Here is a 19,376-nt window from a genome sequence, read left to right as displayed (position 1 = left end):
ACTGTATGAATACTTGTGGTTCAAATCCTTTTTTGTATTTTTTTTGCAGAAGATATTTAAAATTTCTATACATTACCCATTATATGTGGTAACCACCTACCTTCTCATTCAAGACTAAATTTTGAGACAATAAGTTGGATAAAATTAATACTTACTTGGAAAATTGGGTGTTAATTAAATGCAGGAAACATATATTTGATTGGCTCTGTTTTGATTTTAACATTACTATGCAGTGATGGAGAAAATGATGTAGTTCTCATGCATTTTGCTCTACAATGCACATTTAATTTTAGTGCCAGATAGAAGGCTCATTGACTTTTAAAAAGTAAGTGGTAAGACAATAAGTAAAGGCTAGGAGGTTGGTTAAAGGGCAATTTTATGATTTAAAGCCTCTGGCTGCAGGGATATGCTGCTTTTCAGTTATGCTAGTTGCTTCCTCGAGCGGTCTGTTTTATTAATGGAGGTTGACTCCAATTCATCTGTGTCTACCAATCATGGAAATATTCAATGACATTGCCTCCACAATGCTCCTGGTGAAAAGGAGTTCATTGATAGGAAAAATGCCTACTTTCTATCTTTATTCTCAGAAACCTTACTTTTAAGTTTTATTCTCTACTTCTAGGCCCAGCCACAGGGGAAATAAACTTTTACCATCCAACCTGTCAAGTAGCCTCAGGATGTTGTATGTTTGAATAAGATCACTTCTCATTCTTTTAAATCACAGTTGATATAGGCTCAGTCTGTCTAATGACCTTTCCTCAGAAGCTAGCTTCTTTGTCCAAGGAATTGTTGGTGGGCCTTCTCTACCCTGCTTCTAAGGTTGTTTTTTTACTTTCTTTCAGTGGAGGCTAAAAACAGTGCTCCAGATGTCATATTAACAGTGGTCTACACAACTGTGGCAAAACATCCCACCTTCCATATTCCATTTCCCTTGCAATAAAGGACAAACTTCCATTTACGTTCATAATCAGTTGCATACAAGCTTCTTGTTGCAGGGCATCTAGATTCCTCTGTACCACAGAGTCCTGCAATCTCTCTCCCTTTAAATAATTTGCTGCTTTTCTCTTCTCAAACTCAGTCATGGAATTTAGAAGGTCCTTATTTGTGGAAAAATGGTTAGATTAATGTTATTTTACTTGGGTTATTCTGTTATTGCAGCCAATGATAAGTGGCACAAGACACCGGCATACCATCCATCCCCACCTAGCACCCTTACCCAATGTTGTGTATTTTTTTGGTCAGTCATCATGAGTGCAAGGTATAAAACCCTTGACTTGTTCTCCTTTTAATAATTGACTCTTGTGGTGCAGAGGGTACAGTCCCTACCCCTGGATCAAGAGACCAGGGTTCGTCCCAAGTGCTGCGGAGGTGTGTAATAACATCTTTGAACAGGTTGATTAGAAAAGTAGGTTAAATTTTTAAAAATTATTAATGTTTAAGTTTTGTACTGCCAGATAATTATCCAACAATGTAATTTCCTTTTCACACATGATTCTACTTGAATTAAGATTTAAGTGTCCTGCTTCACCCTAAGAGGTTCCAGCATTTTTCCCTATGACAGAAGTCAGGCAAACTACCCTAAATTTATTTTGCTGTTTGTGTTTCCCTTACTGGAATGTGAGCTTTGCTGAATGTTACGTAATATTGTCTTAATTGTCTGCTATTGCATCTTACCCTCAACGTAATTTACCAATTTACTTTAACTGGCCCTTTCTCAATGCTCTTATAATTGGTAGAAGTTGGGTCATTGAATATTTTTAAGGTAGTGGTGTATTGATTCTTGATTAAAAAGGAAATTGATGGTTGTTAGGAGTAGGTGAGAAAGTAGATTTGAAGCCAGGATCTCATTATCCATGACCTTATTATAGTGCAGAGCAGGCTAGGAAGGCCTGCTGTACTTTATCTGTTGAAATAGTAGTATAATACTTAGTGTCCTCTCCCCTGAACTTTACACCCAATTCAAATATGTTTTGATCACTGCACAGAGATACCTTTACAAGATGTTATTAATTAATCCAGCCTCATTGCACATTACCAGTCCTAGAATAGCCTGCTCTCTGGTTGGCTATATAATGTCTGAGAAACTGTCCTGAGAACACTTTGTGAATGCCATCTTCAAGACAACGTTTCCTAATCTGATTTGTCCAGTCTATATGTAGATTAAAATTACATGGTTAAGAGGACATCTAATAAAAGTTCAAAATTGAGAGAGTCCTTAACAGTGGATGGGCAAAAGAACAATCAATACAATTGATAGAATTTGTACTGATATAAAGCAGTCATCGGACGTGGAAAGACCAATTAAATGGTTGAAACAAAATAGGTTTTAAAATAATTAAATGAGAAAGGAGAAGTCTGAAATTGAAATAAATAGAGATCCAGCACAGGAGAATGGGTCTTGTGTTGTAGAACTCTTAAGGTTCGATGTTCCTTTCCTACCAGCAATTTTGTTTCATTCATCTCTTCCTTTTTCCCATCTTATGGAAATGTGGCTTGTTTAATGTATTGTTAGTTAGACATGACAGTTCTTAGGTATACATCCCAATAGTAAATAACAAATATTATTTTTCATCTCTTACTGTCAATAAGATCAGAATATCCTATTGAAAGTTCATATATGATACTAGACAACAGGTGTTAGATGCTAACTTGATAATTGAATTATAAATACATTGCTCATTAAAGGTTAATCTAGGTTAGGAATATTCACTAGCTCGGGACCCTTATACTTTCGGAGAATGAAATAATCAAACTTTGGATATAGCAAACATCAATTTTTGGACCATGAACTGTAACACTTTAAATACTGCATGCGTAAACTGCATCAGTGGAATGAATTCAGGGAATCAGCCCTAATTTCTGAAGGAATTAAGTTTCCTAAGACTTGAGTATGTTATAAAGATATGGGTGTACTTTGAGAGTTAAAAGCAGCAGAACTACCGGATGCAGAATCAAGTGTTCTCAATAAGGCAACAATGTAACACTGCTCGAAAACTTGATTAACTTGTTGCCTGGAGGAATTCGGCCAATCAGTTTAAATTATACCCCGAAAAATATCAAACTCTAATTCAGTTTGATTTTAGTGTACTGCCAATCTTAAAAGCCAGTGACACAATCTGATGCTTTGTGGGTATAAGACCAGGGAAATTTGAACAGTTGGGAGGAAAACTGACAAGCCCCGCATGTAAACAGACTATTCGAAAAATAGCTTTCTTAAAAAGGTACCTTTTCAATCAGTAACCTGTGACGCAGAAATTTCTAAGAAGAAAAGAAGGCACAGGTAGATCTGAATAGAAGAACGAAAGCTGCCTGGCTTTGAAATAAGAAGTGTGGTTTTGTAAATCTTAATTGGGAGTTTTATTGGACTAGTATTATAGAACGGAAGGTAAAAGATAGGTTAGAGGAAGAAATTATAAATAGTGGTGAGTTAATTATTCTGTTATATTTTAAGAAATAAAGTTGTTAATTTTTACTTTAAAAAGTTATTGGCCACTTGAATGTTCATTACTGCACAGGATAAATCTCTTTTGTGTTGCTGGTTTTAAATTTAGCTGGAGGGTTTGCCCTGTGTTGTGATAAGAACCATTGATCAATTTCTGTATTCCACCTTCTAATTCTTTTCCACTGCACCACTAGGTGTATTGATTCTTAAATTTGTTTTCCTCATGTGACTATGGTAAGAAACTTAAATTGTTTCTGTGCCCTTCTAGCTCTGCTGCCAAAATGTACTTTCATATGAATATCCGGAAAACATCTTATTTCATCAATATGTCAGTTTCAGTTGTCTCATTACTATCTTTTATTTTCTGAAATTGTTAATTTGCGACAGTCATTATTGTAATCAGATTTGCTGATGAGACAAAGTTAGGCAGCACTTTAAGGTGTAGGGGATAGCATTACATTATTAAGGAATATTGAATGACTAAGTGAATGGACAAAATTATAGCAGATGTAGTTCAGAGTAAACAATTGTGTGGTGATCCATTTTGAATCGAGAAAAGGGTAGATCAGAGTACTTTCTTGATGGTGTGAAGTCAAATACAATGGATGTTCAAAAGAGACTTGGGTGGTCAGGTGCATAGGTCTGTAAAATGGCACAAATAGATGCAGAAAATAATGAAGAAAGCTAATGGAGGCTGACCATTATATCTAGAGGACTGGAGAGCAAGGATGCAGAAGTTATGCTGTAGTTATACAAAACTCTGTTTGGACCCCACTTACAAAACTGAGAGCAGATCTGGGCATCACACCCTAGTCTTGGAGGGAGTGCAATGTAATTTACAAGAATCAACTGGATTTCAGGGGTTAAGTTAGAAGAGAGATTCTAAACATCAGGCCTATTTCCTCTAGAACTTAGCAGGTTAAAGGGTGATGTGATCGAAACATTCAAGATATTTTAACAGTGAAAAACACAGTAAATAAAGGTAAACAATTTCCACTTGTTGGGGTTTCTCGAATCTAGGGGGCACAGTGAGAATCAGGGCCAGACCACTGAGGAAGCACTTCACATTCAGGGTATAGATATTTGGAACTCTCTTCCACAAATGACGGGGGGTGCATTATGAGTTATCAATTTTAAATCTAAGTAGATCAAATGTTGTTAAGCAAACATATTAAGGGCTATGGGCCAAAGGCTGGTATATGGAATTAAGCCACAGATAGGCCATGATTTCATTGAATGGTGGAAGAGGCTCAAGGGACTTAATAGCCTACTCCTGTTCTTATGTTCCTACTATCTAATGAAGGGTGGTTTTGTGCTTCTGTTAGAGACCATTTTGCCTGCAGCTGGTGGAATGAACCTGCATGCACAACCTACAGTAAAATTGAACATGTCAATTTCTTTCATTGATCTAGATGGAACAGAGGCAAGTTATTCCACCCTTCAAACCGCATATTTCTGGTGAATATGGACTTGACAACTTTGACTCCCAGTTCACCAATGAACCTGTCCAGCTCACTCCAGATGATGAGTAAGTAATAGTCATGATTATTTTCCTTTGTCATCTTAAGAACCAAACAGTTGATTATCTCAAATTGGAGAGTGATCAATTATTTTATCTTCATCCAATTACCTGCAAAACTATAAACTTTGTGGGTAGCTAAAATTGTTCCTGTAGCACCTTGAGCAGGTATTAATCATGCCATTGATTCTCCTATCAGCCTTGATTTTTATTCTAATTGAAAATGTGTTACAAAGAAAGTGGAGAAGCTACAATTATATTGTGTGTAACTACTACATTGGAGATCATTTGTGACATCTAATGTGATTAAACTAGGAAAGTTTATATAGTTTTGGTGTAGCTTCATTCTGTTAATATTTTACCGTGGCCATGATTTGTAGGAGGACATTGAATATGTTTGAAATAGTCTAAAATTGAACTATTGTGTCACAGTGTGAGATTCATACAACTCAGGAAATTTATTGAGCCCATGCCAGCTCTTTGTAAGAATAAAGTAATGTGTCCTACCCACTGATCTTTTCTTTTAGCCCTGCAACATTTTCATTTTTAAATATTTTTCCATGTTGCTTATGGAAGTTGCTGTTGAATTGGCTTGCATCATGCTTTTAGATAGTGTATTTCAGATCATCTTAACTTGGAGCAAAAATAAAATTGCTTTCCATGGCCCCCTTAGCTTTTCTGGGTGTTATCTTAAACATGTTCAATATTCTACAATGACCCGCCTGCTTGTGGAAAGATTTTTGTCCATTCTATAAAAACACATTCAAATTTGAGCAAGTCCCCTTAACCTTCCGTATCTTTAGAAAATGATTCCAATTTCTTAAGTCTCTGAAATACTTAAATTATTTAAAGTCTCGTAAGTTTGGCAGTAAATTTCAGGGCCTAAGCCTTTAAGAAGCCAAGGACGTCAACTTATTTTTCCATCTGCAAAGATTCGTAGTTAACATTGAGATAATGAACATAAAATTTTCAAAATTTCTAACATTTTATTGTGAAATTACTTTTGGGGCAAATGATCTGTATCTCATGATTGACACTGCATTGTTGTTCTTGAGCTCAATTGCAGTACTTCAACAAATGCTGCTACAGGTAAGATATGTTGTAGGCTGTCTTCCTACAAAAAAAAATTAGCTGTTTTAGTTTTACTTGACCTTTTGGACTTCATTTCCCCTTGTGTTCCTCCAACCCTCAAGCAATATATGTAACTAAGTACAATCAGGTGATTGAATGTTGGGTCTCTATTGTTTTATTGAACGGATTTGCACATGCTTTTTTCCCATCTCCCCTGTCCAGAATTACATTCTTAGCAATAATATAAATATTAAAATTAAGAAATCAACCCACACATCTCACTTGCAGAGTATACAAGTACTCTAAATGATCTAATGTTGCATTGTTATGTTTTCCATGTTCCCGTATTTCTATTTTTTTTTGTTTCCTTAGTGATGCTGTAAAGAAGATTGACCAATCAGAATTTGAAGGCTTTGAATATATCAATCCCCTTCTGATGTCAGCTGAGGAATGCGTCTGATCAGCTAGAATCTGTGCGTTGTGGCCAGTGCCTCCAACCTTGCATGTGAACAAGCTGAAAAACATGAATGCCTTGCTTTAGTAGCAGAAGCCTTTTCTTTTTAACTCTGCAGCTAGTGGTTTGAGAAAGTTCATCTCACTCAATTCTGATCCAGCAAATAACCATATGAATACCTGCATATATCTGTTCCAACAAAAACTAGTCTTCAGGCTAATTGCCCGAGTGCTCAACCACTGCAACTGGAGAGAGATTACCTGATAATTCCTGCTGACACTACTAACTTGATGAACAGGATATTTTTGTTGGGGAGTAAGTGTTATCTTAACTTATCTAAGAACTGACTTTTTTTTTCCATTGGGACATTAGGTGGAAGCTAACTTTAGTCTCTTGGTGTTGTAGTATACTCTCCATGCATGATTTAAGGATTAATTTGTTCCCCTAAGACACATCTGCCAGCCTGTAGTTAGTAGTATTGCTCAGGGAGATGACAGCTGATAGCTTTGATTAAAAATGCTTTTGCTGGGAAAATATTACCCTTATCCACTGGAAAGGTATGTCTAAGACGAAAAACATTTCAAGCATTGCTTCCAATTACTAAGACAATGCCAGCAATATCATTTACAGAAACTGGGTTATGGAAAAACTGATAGCATTTATCTCATTTGACTATCAGATTTTTAAAAAAATTCAGAACATCTTGGTACCACACAAATGAGAATTACGAAGAAAAGTGCACAAACGTACTGTGACTATACTCTTGCCTGCACTGATGTGGAGGGTGTTTCCTTTATATACAAATATGTATAAACAGCTAAAGTTTTGTTCTGATCACATCGCATTGATTAAGGCTTTCAAACTTGTGCACTGGAGCTGAGCATCCTGGATTGTGCTTCAGATAAGAAGCTATTCAAAGCTGTCACTATTATACTTCAATGCATAAAAAAACTAACTCATCTTTTCTGTCTCTTGCAATTTGTCATGGCTATAGCTGATGCCAGGAAAGCAAAACAAAGTTTTCGTAGAATTGCTCAAATAATTGGAAATAAAAGATGTCCCCGTATTATTTTTCCTTTGCCTTCTTCTGGAGAAAGAGCCCATATTTCCAAAATATGTAATATTCACTAGTGTTTACTAGAATCTCTTTGGTTATGTTCATGACATGAATAAAGTTTGTTTCTTACATCCTTGCCCCACAGCATATTCAGACTTGAGTAATTTCATGTTAGGAAGCAGAGCAAAGCTAGTTATGAAATCCTGAACAAGTCAGTTCAGTGATATTCAGCAACTTCACTTGAGGCGCTTCCCATTCCAGAGTTTTTCTGTTTTACAGTAGCACAGAAGGATCACCCATTGTCCCAAGTAAAGAAAATCCCTGTCGTCATGTTTGATAAATTGCAATTAGAATTTTATATCAGAGATAAAATTTCGATGTATTTTTTTTTCTGATCTCTTGTACAACTAATCACCCATATTTTACATATTTGTGTTAATATGGCTTTCTTTCCCCATCACCCCATGATATTAATGCGCTGTAGTGTGTATAGTTTTGATTCATTTTAGATATGATGCATCCTAATTCTGCTGAATTTGGGCTGCACTTTCATCTGGTCGTGATGAGTTTCTTTTATGTTCCTGCCTTGTCCACACCCAGTTGCACTTCAGATTTCAATAATTGCATTTAATACTTGACATGGTTACTCAGTTACCTACCTACCTTGAAAGAGGATTTATTCTACCAAGTGCTGCATTATCCTAAATGCTTCGAAAAGGGGTGACCACAGACTTAGCAACATTTTGCGTTCTTCTTCACAATGGCTGCTTACAGTCAGTGTACATTTTTTTACTACTTACCAAGCACCTTGTTTAAAATAGCTGAAGAAGTTAAATATGCATTTGTTTCTAATTATTTTGAATTCAGGAACTGCTTATGGTGTTTCGAGGTTCAATTCAACAATTCCATCCATTGTTCTGTGCAAGTAAAAGCCATTCTCATTACTTATGACCAAAAGTGGCTGCTATTTGTTGTGCTCAGAGTTTACTTTAATAAATAGGTCAAATTCAGGTGCATTCCAGAATTTTGGGGTATTTGGGATACTTTATCTTGTAATGAATAAAACTGGGTTTGCTGATTGTCGGAGCATTCTTCCACAGTGATTAATGTCAATGCAAAGAGCACTACTTTTAATACCTATCAATTTGAAAAGCATATGGTTGCTTAAGACAAATTTTGAGAAATGCCAGTGAGTTTTTTTTTAGGATAATGGCACTGTTCAATATGTTGCATGTCTCCTGTAAACCTGTCAAGCATTCTGAAAGGCTGTCATAGAGACTGTGTACCCTTCTGGTTCCATGCTCTTTAGTTTTTTTAAGCACTGGTAATAACACTCTTTTCTGCTTATTTATGAGTGTTACAGTGCAGATGCAGGCAGCCATCATAACTTGCGCAATTATTGAAGTTTACAGTTATCAAATTGAATGCTGGATAGTATGGAGCTGCTGGAGCCAGTTGATATTTTCCACACTGCTAGATCATCATCCCCACCACCACCAAGCAAAATATTAAAGCCAACCATCCATCATGTCCAGTGCCCCCCCCCCCCCGCAACAGTACAAAAGCCAACCGTCCATCATTTCCTACTGAAGGCAGCGAATCTTGCTGGGGAATGAAAACTGGGCATCTTAGCAAAGTGATATTCTTCATGTGAAAGATAGTGACTGATGAGAAGTTATTAAACTATAAATTGTGGGAAGCAGTGACCAGTCATTGCTATGATGAAAACATTAACACTTACACACCAAGGTGATGAAAACAGCTGCTTTAATATTTATTTACTTTTGGTTCTTGGAATGCATATCACTTTTTTTTAAATGTCCGTAAACAAGTGACATAACTACTTAGGTATTGGGAACATGCCCAAACTTTCACAAATTGCAGTCAAAGCACCATGTTGTTACCCAAATTTACAGGAGAGTTGATAAGTTTCTGTAATATGAAGATATTATTTTGTATTTTTGTAGAAAATGGTTTTTGTTTACAACTGTCAAGAGCAAGTTCAAGTTCAGTGGTTGAAAATTTATTGAGATTGTGAAACTTTTACGTTCAGAATAATTAGTAAAACCAAATAAGCCACATCACATTTTATACATGCACTAAGTATTTAATTGCTCCATGTTATGTTGATTTTAAATTGTCCTTGATCTCTCCATCCCTCAAAGAATCTTTATTGGGTTGATTTTGACTTAAGAAATTAATTTATGAACTACTTGATTGGGCATTTCCATGATTTAGGTTACTGGTCATTCATTTTCAATAGGTAATATTCCCATTTAAGGAATCCAAGTATTTCTGTGAAGGGCCAGAATTGATCTACATGATCTAATGCACCATACTACAACCCAAACATGACATAGTGCCTATGCTCTTATTGTGTTTAGAATATTTGCAAGTTATTTTTAATAAAATTAAAATGCTGGAAATAGTTGGCAGATCTTACAGCATTGGAGGGAGTTGTATTTGCAGGTTGTTACTCAGCTGATATTACTCAACGCCAATTTGTATCAATTGTATCTTCTATCCAACGTCATTTCCATTCAGGTTCCTTTATCGTTCAAAGTAGTAGGAGAGGAATAAAGTGACTCTTCTAAATATTTGTCACCTTTAGTATTAACTCATCCCATTTAACAGACATAAAGCGTACAGTCACATTTATGGTATGAAGCCTATTGCTGATTGTAATTGGTGAAATTTGGAATCAGGAAATTGAGGATTTAGCAGATTAACACTAGGCTTTTCATTCGTGTTTCTCGGTCATGGTTTAAAAATGCATAACATTTGGTTTATTTAAATTGGAGCATTGCAACACTGTCAAGTACACGGTTTCTGGGATCTGTTACTTATAACCTTTTCCTGTTATTGCCCTGCTTAATGCTCCAGATGTATTTTTCAAATGCAATTTAATTTGTCTTCATCCAGTGCTTTATTTATATGGGGACATGCATGTTGATTTCAGCAGGAGATTCTGCTGTTTGTTTTGTAACTACTTAGTAAAAACTACTGATTTGAATTTCATATTGGTAGTGTGAAAGACTATTTAGTTTTATGCTGTAATCTGTAATAATGTAATATCCTGCATGAATTCCTTTCAAGTAAATGTGGGAAAATATAGTTTAATAGATCCAATAGCAAGGATTTGTTCTGATGAGACCATAATTACGTATATACGCTGGCACAGAGTTAGGTAAGAATCTCTTTGTCAGTTTGTGAATTGATAGTGGTGTTTCAGTTTTTTATTAATCGTAGTGTCTTTCATTAGGCAATTTTGATTTTTTACTAACGTGATGTCTTAGATTAATTCTTAGTAATCACAATAATTTGTTTTACTCTTTAAAATTGGCATGTGGCATCTTGTGTTTTTAGGTCATTTTGCACTGAAGGAAATCACTGTTCTCTACTATCTATCTAAGACGAAATTCCAGTCCTGTCTTGTTTTTGTATTTCACGGTGAGGTTCATTTATAATGGATTAGCTGCTCCTTAGGCTGGGATGTTCACTTTGTGGTAGTATACCAGGGAAACAAGTACAAAAGAGTCCAAGAATTAGTTTGTTTTCTTACAGTATGGTTTGCACATTATTTTGGTGAGAGAGGCAGGAGTATCATATTGGTTTAATTCAACTTAATATATACATTTCTTCAATGAGTTCAATAATCCATTATATTGAGGTTGTACATAAAAATTGAATAATAGATAACTGGTTCTGACTTCAGTCGTATCCACTGTCTATAAACTCCTGCTCTAGTCCTGTCATTCCTATTGTGGCAATTTCCTGGAGGCACCAAATTACTAGCTGATATTTGTGCATTAAAGACCCACTTTATAGACTTTTAGAAGTTGCAAATATGCACAAATAGGAACTTATCTTGATTTTCACTATTTTCAGTGAATTATAGAAATCTCTCCACAATGATTTGAATGATCGCTCCCTTCCCCCACCCCCCAGTAAAATATTCATTGAAATGTTAATGTTAAGATAGTTGTTTTCTCAGCCATAAATGTTCTCTAAATTTATGTGGGAGTTGAGCTAGCTTCTGCAGCAGCAACATATCCCTGATGAGTTGGTAGACTACTGTATTTGCTTGTTCGCTACATTGTCTGAATAACTCTGCTGAAAAACACCTCCAGTATGATTTCCATAATCTCACTCCTTGAAAGTAAAATAGTGAATTTGGATCTTAAGACTCTAAAATCTCTGACTTCAGAAGCTGGCTCTTTCTTTTGGCGAGAAAAAGCCCCAGCCCACCAAAGCAGAGTCTTCTTTTCTGGAGGGGAGAGAGAAAATGTGGAATTTATCCAGCTAATTGTCTAAAGAATGATTCCACATACAGCTTATCAATCAATTATAAATTGTGGAAAGTTCTCTGCCGTAGTTGGACTGCTCTAATCCGATATAGATTAGATTCTTGAGCATAGAGCTGGTGAATGAGTTTGCTCTGTGCTCTGCAAAGGCAACACAAGTGAACACTGATTTGTTCAGGAATATTGAGTTATGGATAATATTTTAGTCCTGGTATGTTAGAAAATTAGGACTGGGGTTTGCATTGGTGTTGAGTGAAATTGAAGGTGGTGGGAGAGGAATATTATGATGCTGAAACATTTGCTTAATTACAATTTTGTAATTGTATTAAATTTATCACATCGACACTATTTCTGCTGCTAGTTCAATAGTACTCATTTACACCCTGAGCCATAAGTAATCATGGACACATATCTGATTCAGTGAAAGTTATAAAAGTCAGGAATGCAAACAGGCGATTCTACAAAGTTCCAGCCATTCATTGTGAAACTTGGGGTATCCATTTGTATTTTGCATTATAGGTGGATTTATTTGATAGATGAACAAAAAAATTCAGGTTGGAACAGTTACTTTATCTGTTCTAACTATATTTTTCTTTCAATTACAATCTCTTTGCCTACCTTTATTTGGGATTAACTAATCAATTTTTCTTTATTTATAGAAAATATTTTTTATACTTTTGATACACTGAGTAACTGTTTTGTTACTGTAGTTTTATGAAAGTAAAGGAGATTTAATGGAAGCATTAAGATTCAGATCATTCCTGATTTACTGTTTGTTCTTATGCCAAAATATCATCAAAAAAAGGTTTTTTAAAAATTGATACGATGGATGATTTGTGTTTGTGCTTTTATAAAGGGATGTGGGAAATGAAATTCAAAAGTAAATATGAAGGGATTATAATTAAGTAATTGCATACACTTCACACTCTAACATCTTTTTAATGAGGTATTTTCAATCTGGAAAATATTTAACTGGGAATTTCATGTTAAGCATGCGCAGTCACAGATTGATTTGTTAATTTTTAAATCCCACGCATGCTTGGACAAAGAGTAAGTTAGTTGGGATTTGGAATTTACGTCAAGCTTGCATGGCACCTTAGTCATTTCTTTCATCCTTCTGCCTTAGTAAATAACAGCTGGCATTATTGCACTGAAACTAAAGCCATTAATCTCTTAATTATGTCACAGAAATGAATATTATCAATTTTGTATAGTGTTATCAGGTGTGATCAGGCAGTGGGTGGTAGCAGTTGTTTGAGGTGAGTATCACTGTTGAGTTGATCTTTGTCTTCACTTAACTATTATATAGTAAACTCTCATAAGGGCACAAAATTAGAAACTAAGAATCCTAGCTAGTGTAACTCCCCCACAACACACTTTCTGTCCCTTCCTATCCCAATTTGCAGTCATGGCACCTTAATTCCCAGGCTAAAGTGCACCTGTCTGCAGGAGCAGTAGTAGACAATGCAGCCCTTTGAGCTTCCTCTGTAATTTGATACGATTATGGCTGAGTTTGTCAGTTCTACTTCCATGCTTACTCCCCATATGCCTTTATTCCCAAGCGACCAAATACATGTCTGTCTCAAGTGTTGAATATACTCAATAATTGAGCATTTGCAACCCTAAACTTAAAAAAAACTCAAAGAACTGTGAATGATGAAAATCAAAAATAATAACAGAAATTGTTAGCAAAACTCAGCAGGCCTGACAACATATGTGGAGAGAAAGTGGAGTTAACATTTCGGGTCCACTGACCCTACTTCAGAATTCTCTGCTGGAGAATTCCATAGATTCATAGCTCTTTCTATCAAGAAAGTTTTCAGTCTTAAATGAACATAAGGCTGTAGTCCTATCTTTGAAACTCTCCCAGGTACGAAGAGGTTTGAAGCAACCTCTTAGTACATACCCTGTCAAATAATTTCAGAATCTTGTGTTTTTCAATTAGGTCATATCTTGTTGTTCTATACCTGAATATAAACCCTATGTACAGATGACCCCTCGTATCCACGGGTGATATGTTCCAAGATCTACCGCAGATGCCCGACTGCAGATAGTAGCAAACTCTACCATTTAGTGGGAAACTTACCTCCCTGGCAACATTTATTTCTGGAATGTTCCATATATTTCCAGACCACGGTAAACCACGGATAACTGAAACTGCGGATACAGGGTTCTACTGTACTCAGTTTGTCATGTGGCCTGACAGAACCTGTGGTTATGTCTATCCCATGATTGCTAATTTCGTCAAATTAGTTTTGCCAAGGACTGGAAGAAGGATTTCATGTAAAAAGAAACCTATTCATTTAATTGGCATTTAAAATGAAAGCTGCTGCCTAATCTTATCATCCTGGTACATGTGATTTTTTGGGAGTGGGGGGGGGGAATACAACCTCCAAATAACTGTAACATTTGTCATCCATAGTTACCAGATCTGCCCCTTTATGTCATGCAAATCAGAACTGGGCCATATGATTTGGTATGTCCGATAGTTCTCAAATCTGTACATTTAAACTTGAGAATTTTCCACTTCTTTAGTTGTTAGCTCAATTTCCCACTTGAAGTGAATCATAAACTGATCAGTGCAAAAGTGGATTATCTCAGCCACCTTCTATCACCCAATGGGAAATTCATAAGGTTACAAATATACCCATATCCGATATTATCTGACATCTTATGCTAGCTATAATTTGTAGCTTTGCATGAAACATTCTCTGTATGCTGGTGTCAGCTTCTAATTCACCATTAATAAGAATGATGTTGAAAATTAAATCAAAAAGACAACTGCACTTTCCACACGTTTGTTTAAATATTTACTTTTAAGGTTATTGCATGTACCTGTGATGTCAGTCACTTAATTTGATGTTCAATCTAATACAAAAGCAATAGTGCTTTCTGAAATAGTTTTGCATTACTTCCAGCCTGCACTAACCTCGGATTCTAATATAAGGGTCTCAGGGGAATCATCAATAAATAATTTTTACTTGGATTATAGTTCTTTACCTCCGTACTAATGGCAGCTGTCAGAACTGTGTATTTTAATTATTGCTGTTAATGGCTTTAGCACCAGTGTATTGGATTTTAAAATTTTCTACCTTATCATTTAACTCAACTTGTGGTAAAACATAATTTGGACAAGAGAGGAGTTCTCCATTTGAGAATGATATTTGAAATTTTAATTTGAATGTTTATACTCCAGGCTTGTTTAAGTGAATTTGTATTGAAGTCTTCAGAGATTGTACTAATTTGTGACTTTACAAGATAATCCTGTAACGGATTTATAGCAACAATGAGCAATAATTTGTTCCAGTCCAGGGTTACATACCTGGAATTGCCAAGAGGTAACTACAACTCTCTTTAAGCATAAATTAGGTTTTCGTAGTGTAACTGCACCATGGGTTTTTCGAGTACAGGTTCCCTGTGTGATTGGTTTGACCTGTTCATGAACTTTCTCTTCAGCTGTTAAGATGAAGCACAAGTGATTCCTTAAGTTTGCTTATAAGAAAACTTTGGTGGAAGAAATATTGCCACCCTCAGCTCTTGTAAGTTTGCTGTTTTATATGTTCAGCATGTGCAGAACTGCAGCCTATTTGTGATCTGAGATTAGTATGTGGGGAACTGTAATGCTGTAAATATTTTCAATTAGGCCATATTTTTTTCTTCTGTGTTGTGCTCCTGTGGACCTTTAATGTCCGTTATTTTGATTTTACTTGCATCGATTTATATATTTCTTTATGTTAGAGTGTACAGTTGGAGCAGGTGCAGCAGAGGTGAAATTAGATCTTGTAATAATGTTGCCCTTTTTAACACATTTTTAAAGACTTTGGAACATGATTTTTGGGTAAACGTCACAACATGTTTGTTCTTTGTACTTTATATATTCACTGATTTAAAAATCTTCTCAAAACTTCTGCATTGGTGCAAATCATGTTTTAAATTGATGCAGTGTGCTGCCAATGTTAACACTAAATGCCAAATACTGTCATATACATTCCTGAATGTGGCAGGATATTGTATGGGTTTTTTTAAAATAAAGATTGTGCAAAATAAAGATTGTGCTTCAAACTGTGTATTTTTTACCCTTTTCTCTCAGTCTGTCAATCAAGATTTGGAGATGCCGGTGTTGGACTGGGGTGTACAAAGTTAAAAATCTCACAACACCAGGTTATAGTCCAACAGGTTTAATTGGAAACACACTAGCTTTCGAAGCGACGCTCCTTCATCAGGTGATTGTGACACAATCACCTGATGCTCCGAAAGCTAGTGTGTTTCCAATTAAACCTGCTGGACTATAACCTGGTGTTGTGTGATTTTTAACTCTGTCAATCAACAAACTTAAAATGGTTATGGAAAGATTAAAATCACTTAAGATCAAATTACTAATTTCTCTAAAGTGTAAGCATGTTAATTTTGGGCAAGAATGAGAAATATAGAAGAAACATCATTTAGAGACTGCTTGCAGGATGAGGCAGTTAACCTAATGATGCCAGGATCAACTCTGCTTCAAGTTAGTCAATTGTTTAAATGATTAAGTTTTTTTCACTGGAAAAACATTAACTTATCTGCATTTGTCACCTGTGTGTGGTGAATTACAAAAGAACTTCCATTTCTGTTGCGCACTTCACAATCTCTGGTTGTACCTTGTTGTTTGACATAAAATTAAGTACTTTTGAGAAGTAGCTGGTGCAATGATGGAAATGCTCTGTTTATGCATCAATAACCAGTTAAGTTGTTTTAGTAATGTTGGTTGAAGGATGATTTTTTTGACACGACTCCAAGGTAAACTCTACTACACGTTTGGGAAACAAAAGTTGGGTTCTTCTCGTCTTCTAAAGCAAAGGTAGATATGATTAATGGAGAGACCCTCAGTCCTGTGAATCAATGCCTGAAAGTCCAGGCAATTCAGCTATATATGCATTTACACATTTTTAAATTGGATTATCCTGTTTGAATTTCTGTGCCTGAAGGTTTGGAAAAGGCAGTACTGGCAACCTTGCTCAATCAGTTGAATACTAAATAAGAACAATTTATTTGTGTAGATATGCCTCCACGTGTCTGTTGTAATTTTTTAAAAACAACACCATTTATTTCATATTGCAAGCCCTTGTTTGTGTTAATAAATTGCATTATGATACATTACATCAGATTGCATCTGGCATATGCCTGTCCATTTTGCCATTCTATTACTTGCTGAAGTATAATTATTCTCAATGCTTACTACATTTCTGAAGTGGGCACCATTCAAAGATGAAGGCTCTTCCATGGTCAGGTTAGTCAACAGTAAAGTGACTTGAATCATTTTGGAAAGTGATAAACTATGAGGAGAGTCCAGACCAGTGAGAGCAAACACTACAATTATAATATAAAATATAAATTAAGCTGGAGAGGATTCAGAAGAAATTTACTAAGATGGAGGGTTTGAGATACAAAATTAGGCTGGATAGTCTGTGCCTTTTTTCACTGAAGTGTGGGAGGTTGAGAGGTGACCTTTTAGAGGTTTATAAAATAATGAATGGTATAGATAAGGTGAATGGCACATGTCTTTTCTCTCAGGGTGGAGGTTTTCAAGACCAGGGGACATATTTTTAAAGTGAGAGAAAGGTTTAAAAAGACATGGGAGGCAATTCTTTGTTTACAGTGTGGTTTGTGTGTGGCATGAACTTCTGGAAGAAGTGGTGGATGTGGCTGTTATTGCACTGTTTAAAAGACATTAAGGCAAGTACAGGAATAAGAAACTTCTAGAAGGATGTGGGCCTAGTGCAGGCAGGTGGGGCTAGTTTAGTTTGGGACTATGCTCGGCATGGGTGAGTGTGTTTCTGTGCTGTACTCTGGGTTAAAATGTGTCGTATCACAAATAGGAAGTAATTCGGCATAAATTGTACCATTCTTAAATGAGGTAAAAGGGCAGACAGACCTCAAGGTATATGCATGCACAGTCACCATCACCATCCTTGGCTGCGTTGTGCTGCAGCGACAGAAGTGGGGGCACAGTGGCATACATTTGGGAGGGAATCATCAACATTGACTCTGGACATCATAAAGTCTCACGGCATCAGGTTAAAATAGCATGGAAGTCCCCTCTTGCTTACTACATATCACCTTCCCTTCAAGTGTTCACAGAATCATCATTTTAAGGAAGCATTAAAGGTGGCAACCACAGAGTTTGTTCTCATGAAGTTTCAATGTCCAATACCAAGAGTGGCTGCTATTGAGCTGATCAGGTCCTAAAGGCTGCTGGAATGATTCTGTGGCAGTTGGTGATGAAATTGAAAGAGGGAAAATACATGTGACCTCATGCATCTGTTCATGACATTATAGGTGAGAGTGACCACTGCACAGCCCTTCTGGAGATAAAATCAGATTTTCAGTTTGATTATACCTTACATTGTTTTTAGGTGCAATTAATGCAATCACATCACCATTAAATAGAACAGATTTCGATCATGTCGAGCATCTCAACATTGGTACTTTTATAAGGCACTGTGGGCCATCAGCAGAGGTAAAAATGTACTGTAGCATAATCTGCAATCTACTGTCTTGGCATAATCCCCTACTTGATCATATCAAGCCAGGCAATCGACCTAGAACAATGAAGAGTACACCAAGGCATGCTAGGTGGAGCACTAGGCATACCGAAAAATGAGGCATCAACTTGGTGAAGCTACAAAGCAGGTCTATTCGCATGTCAAACAGCATAAGGAGCAAGTGATGTGACATTTAAGCAAATTCACAACCAACAGGTCACATCTAAACTGCAGCCCTGCAACATTGCCCATCAAGAATCATGAAGGAATGTCACAACTCCTGGGAAGAGGAAACTTATCAAATATCCATCTTAATGATTGGAGAGCCTAACCCATCAATGCAAAAGGTAAAGCTGAAGTATCCATTGCTAAAGACCTCTGGAGGAGGTTGCAAGCATCACACATGCCAGTCTTCAGCCAATTTGATTCATGATTCATTCCATGTGATATCAGGAAATAGGTCGAGGCACTAGATACTGCAAAGGCTAGGGGCCCTGACAATATTCTGGCAATAATACAGAAGACCTGTGCTTTCGACTAGCACCCCAAACCAAGCTGTTCCACTACAATTACAACATTTATATGGGTGATTTTCCTCTGTCAGGTAGATGCATGTCCTATACTCAAAGCAGGACAAATCCTACCTAGCTGATTACTGTCCCATCAATCTAGTCTCAATCATGAGTAAAGTGATGGAATGTATCCTTAACAGTGCTAAAAGAAGTACCTGCTTATTGACACTCACGTTGGGTTCTAGCAGGCCCACTCAGTTGCTGACCTCAATACAACTTTGTTTCAAACATAGGATAAGACCGATTAACTTCTGAGGTGAGAGTGACTTCTTTGATATTAAGACAATATTTTACTCAGTGCAGCATCAAGAAGCCCTAACAAAACCAGAGTCAGGTGGAAATTGGGACCTCACCCAACCACCCACCCCGGTTAGTGTCATGTCAGATACATAGGAAAATGGTTGTGGTTGTTAGACCATCAGCCATCTCCACCCCA

The 19,376-nt window shown here is 36.4% G+C and overlaps 1 protein-coding gene across 1 annotated transcript in view; it reads left to right on the top strand.

The window, feature by feature from the left end:
* The window catches only part of prkci (protein kinase C, iota), a 146,246-nt gene extending 130,351 nt beyond the window's left edge, over positions 1 to 15,895 (top strand). The window contains exons 18-19 of the mRNA XM_072572095.1: positions 4,855 to 4,970; positions 6,405 to 15,895. Coding sequence (XP_072428196.1) covers positions 4,855 to 4,970; positions 6,405 to 6,492 — 204 coding nt within the window. The 3' untranslated portion in view covers positions 6,493 to 15,895. The remainder of the gene's footprint in view (positions 1 to 4,854; positions 4,971 to 6,404) is intronic.
* The last annotated feature ends 3,481 nt before the right edge of the window (positions 15,896 to 19,376 follow it).

The sequence above is a fragment of the Chiloscyllium punctatum genome, chromosome 6 (assembly GCF_047496795.1).
Source record: "Chiloscyllium punctatum isolate Juve2018m chromosome 6, sChiPun1.3, whole genome shotgun sequence".
Classification (NCBI taxonomy): Eukaryota; Metazoa; Chordata; class Chondrichthyes; order Orectolobiformes; family Hemiscylliidae; genus Chiloscyllium; species Chiloscyllium punctatum.
This window is presented reverse-complemented; position numbering and strand designations above follow the sequence as displayed.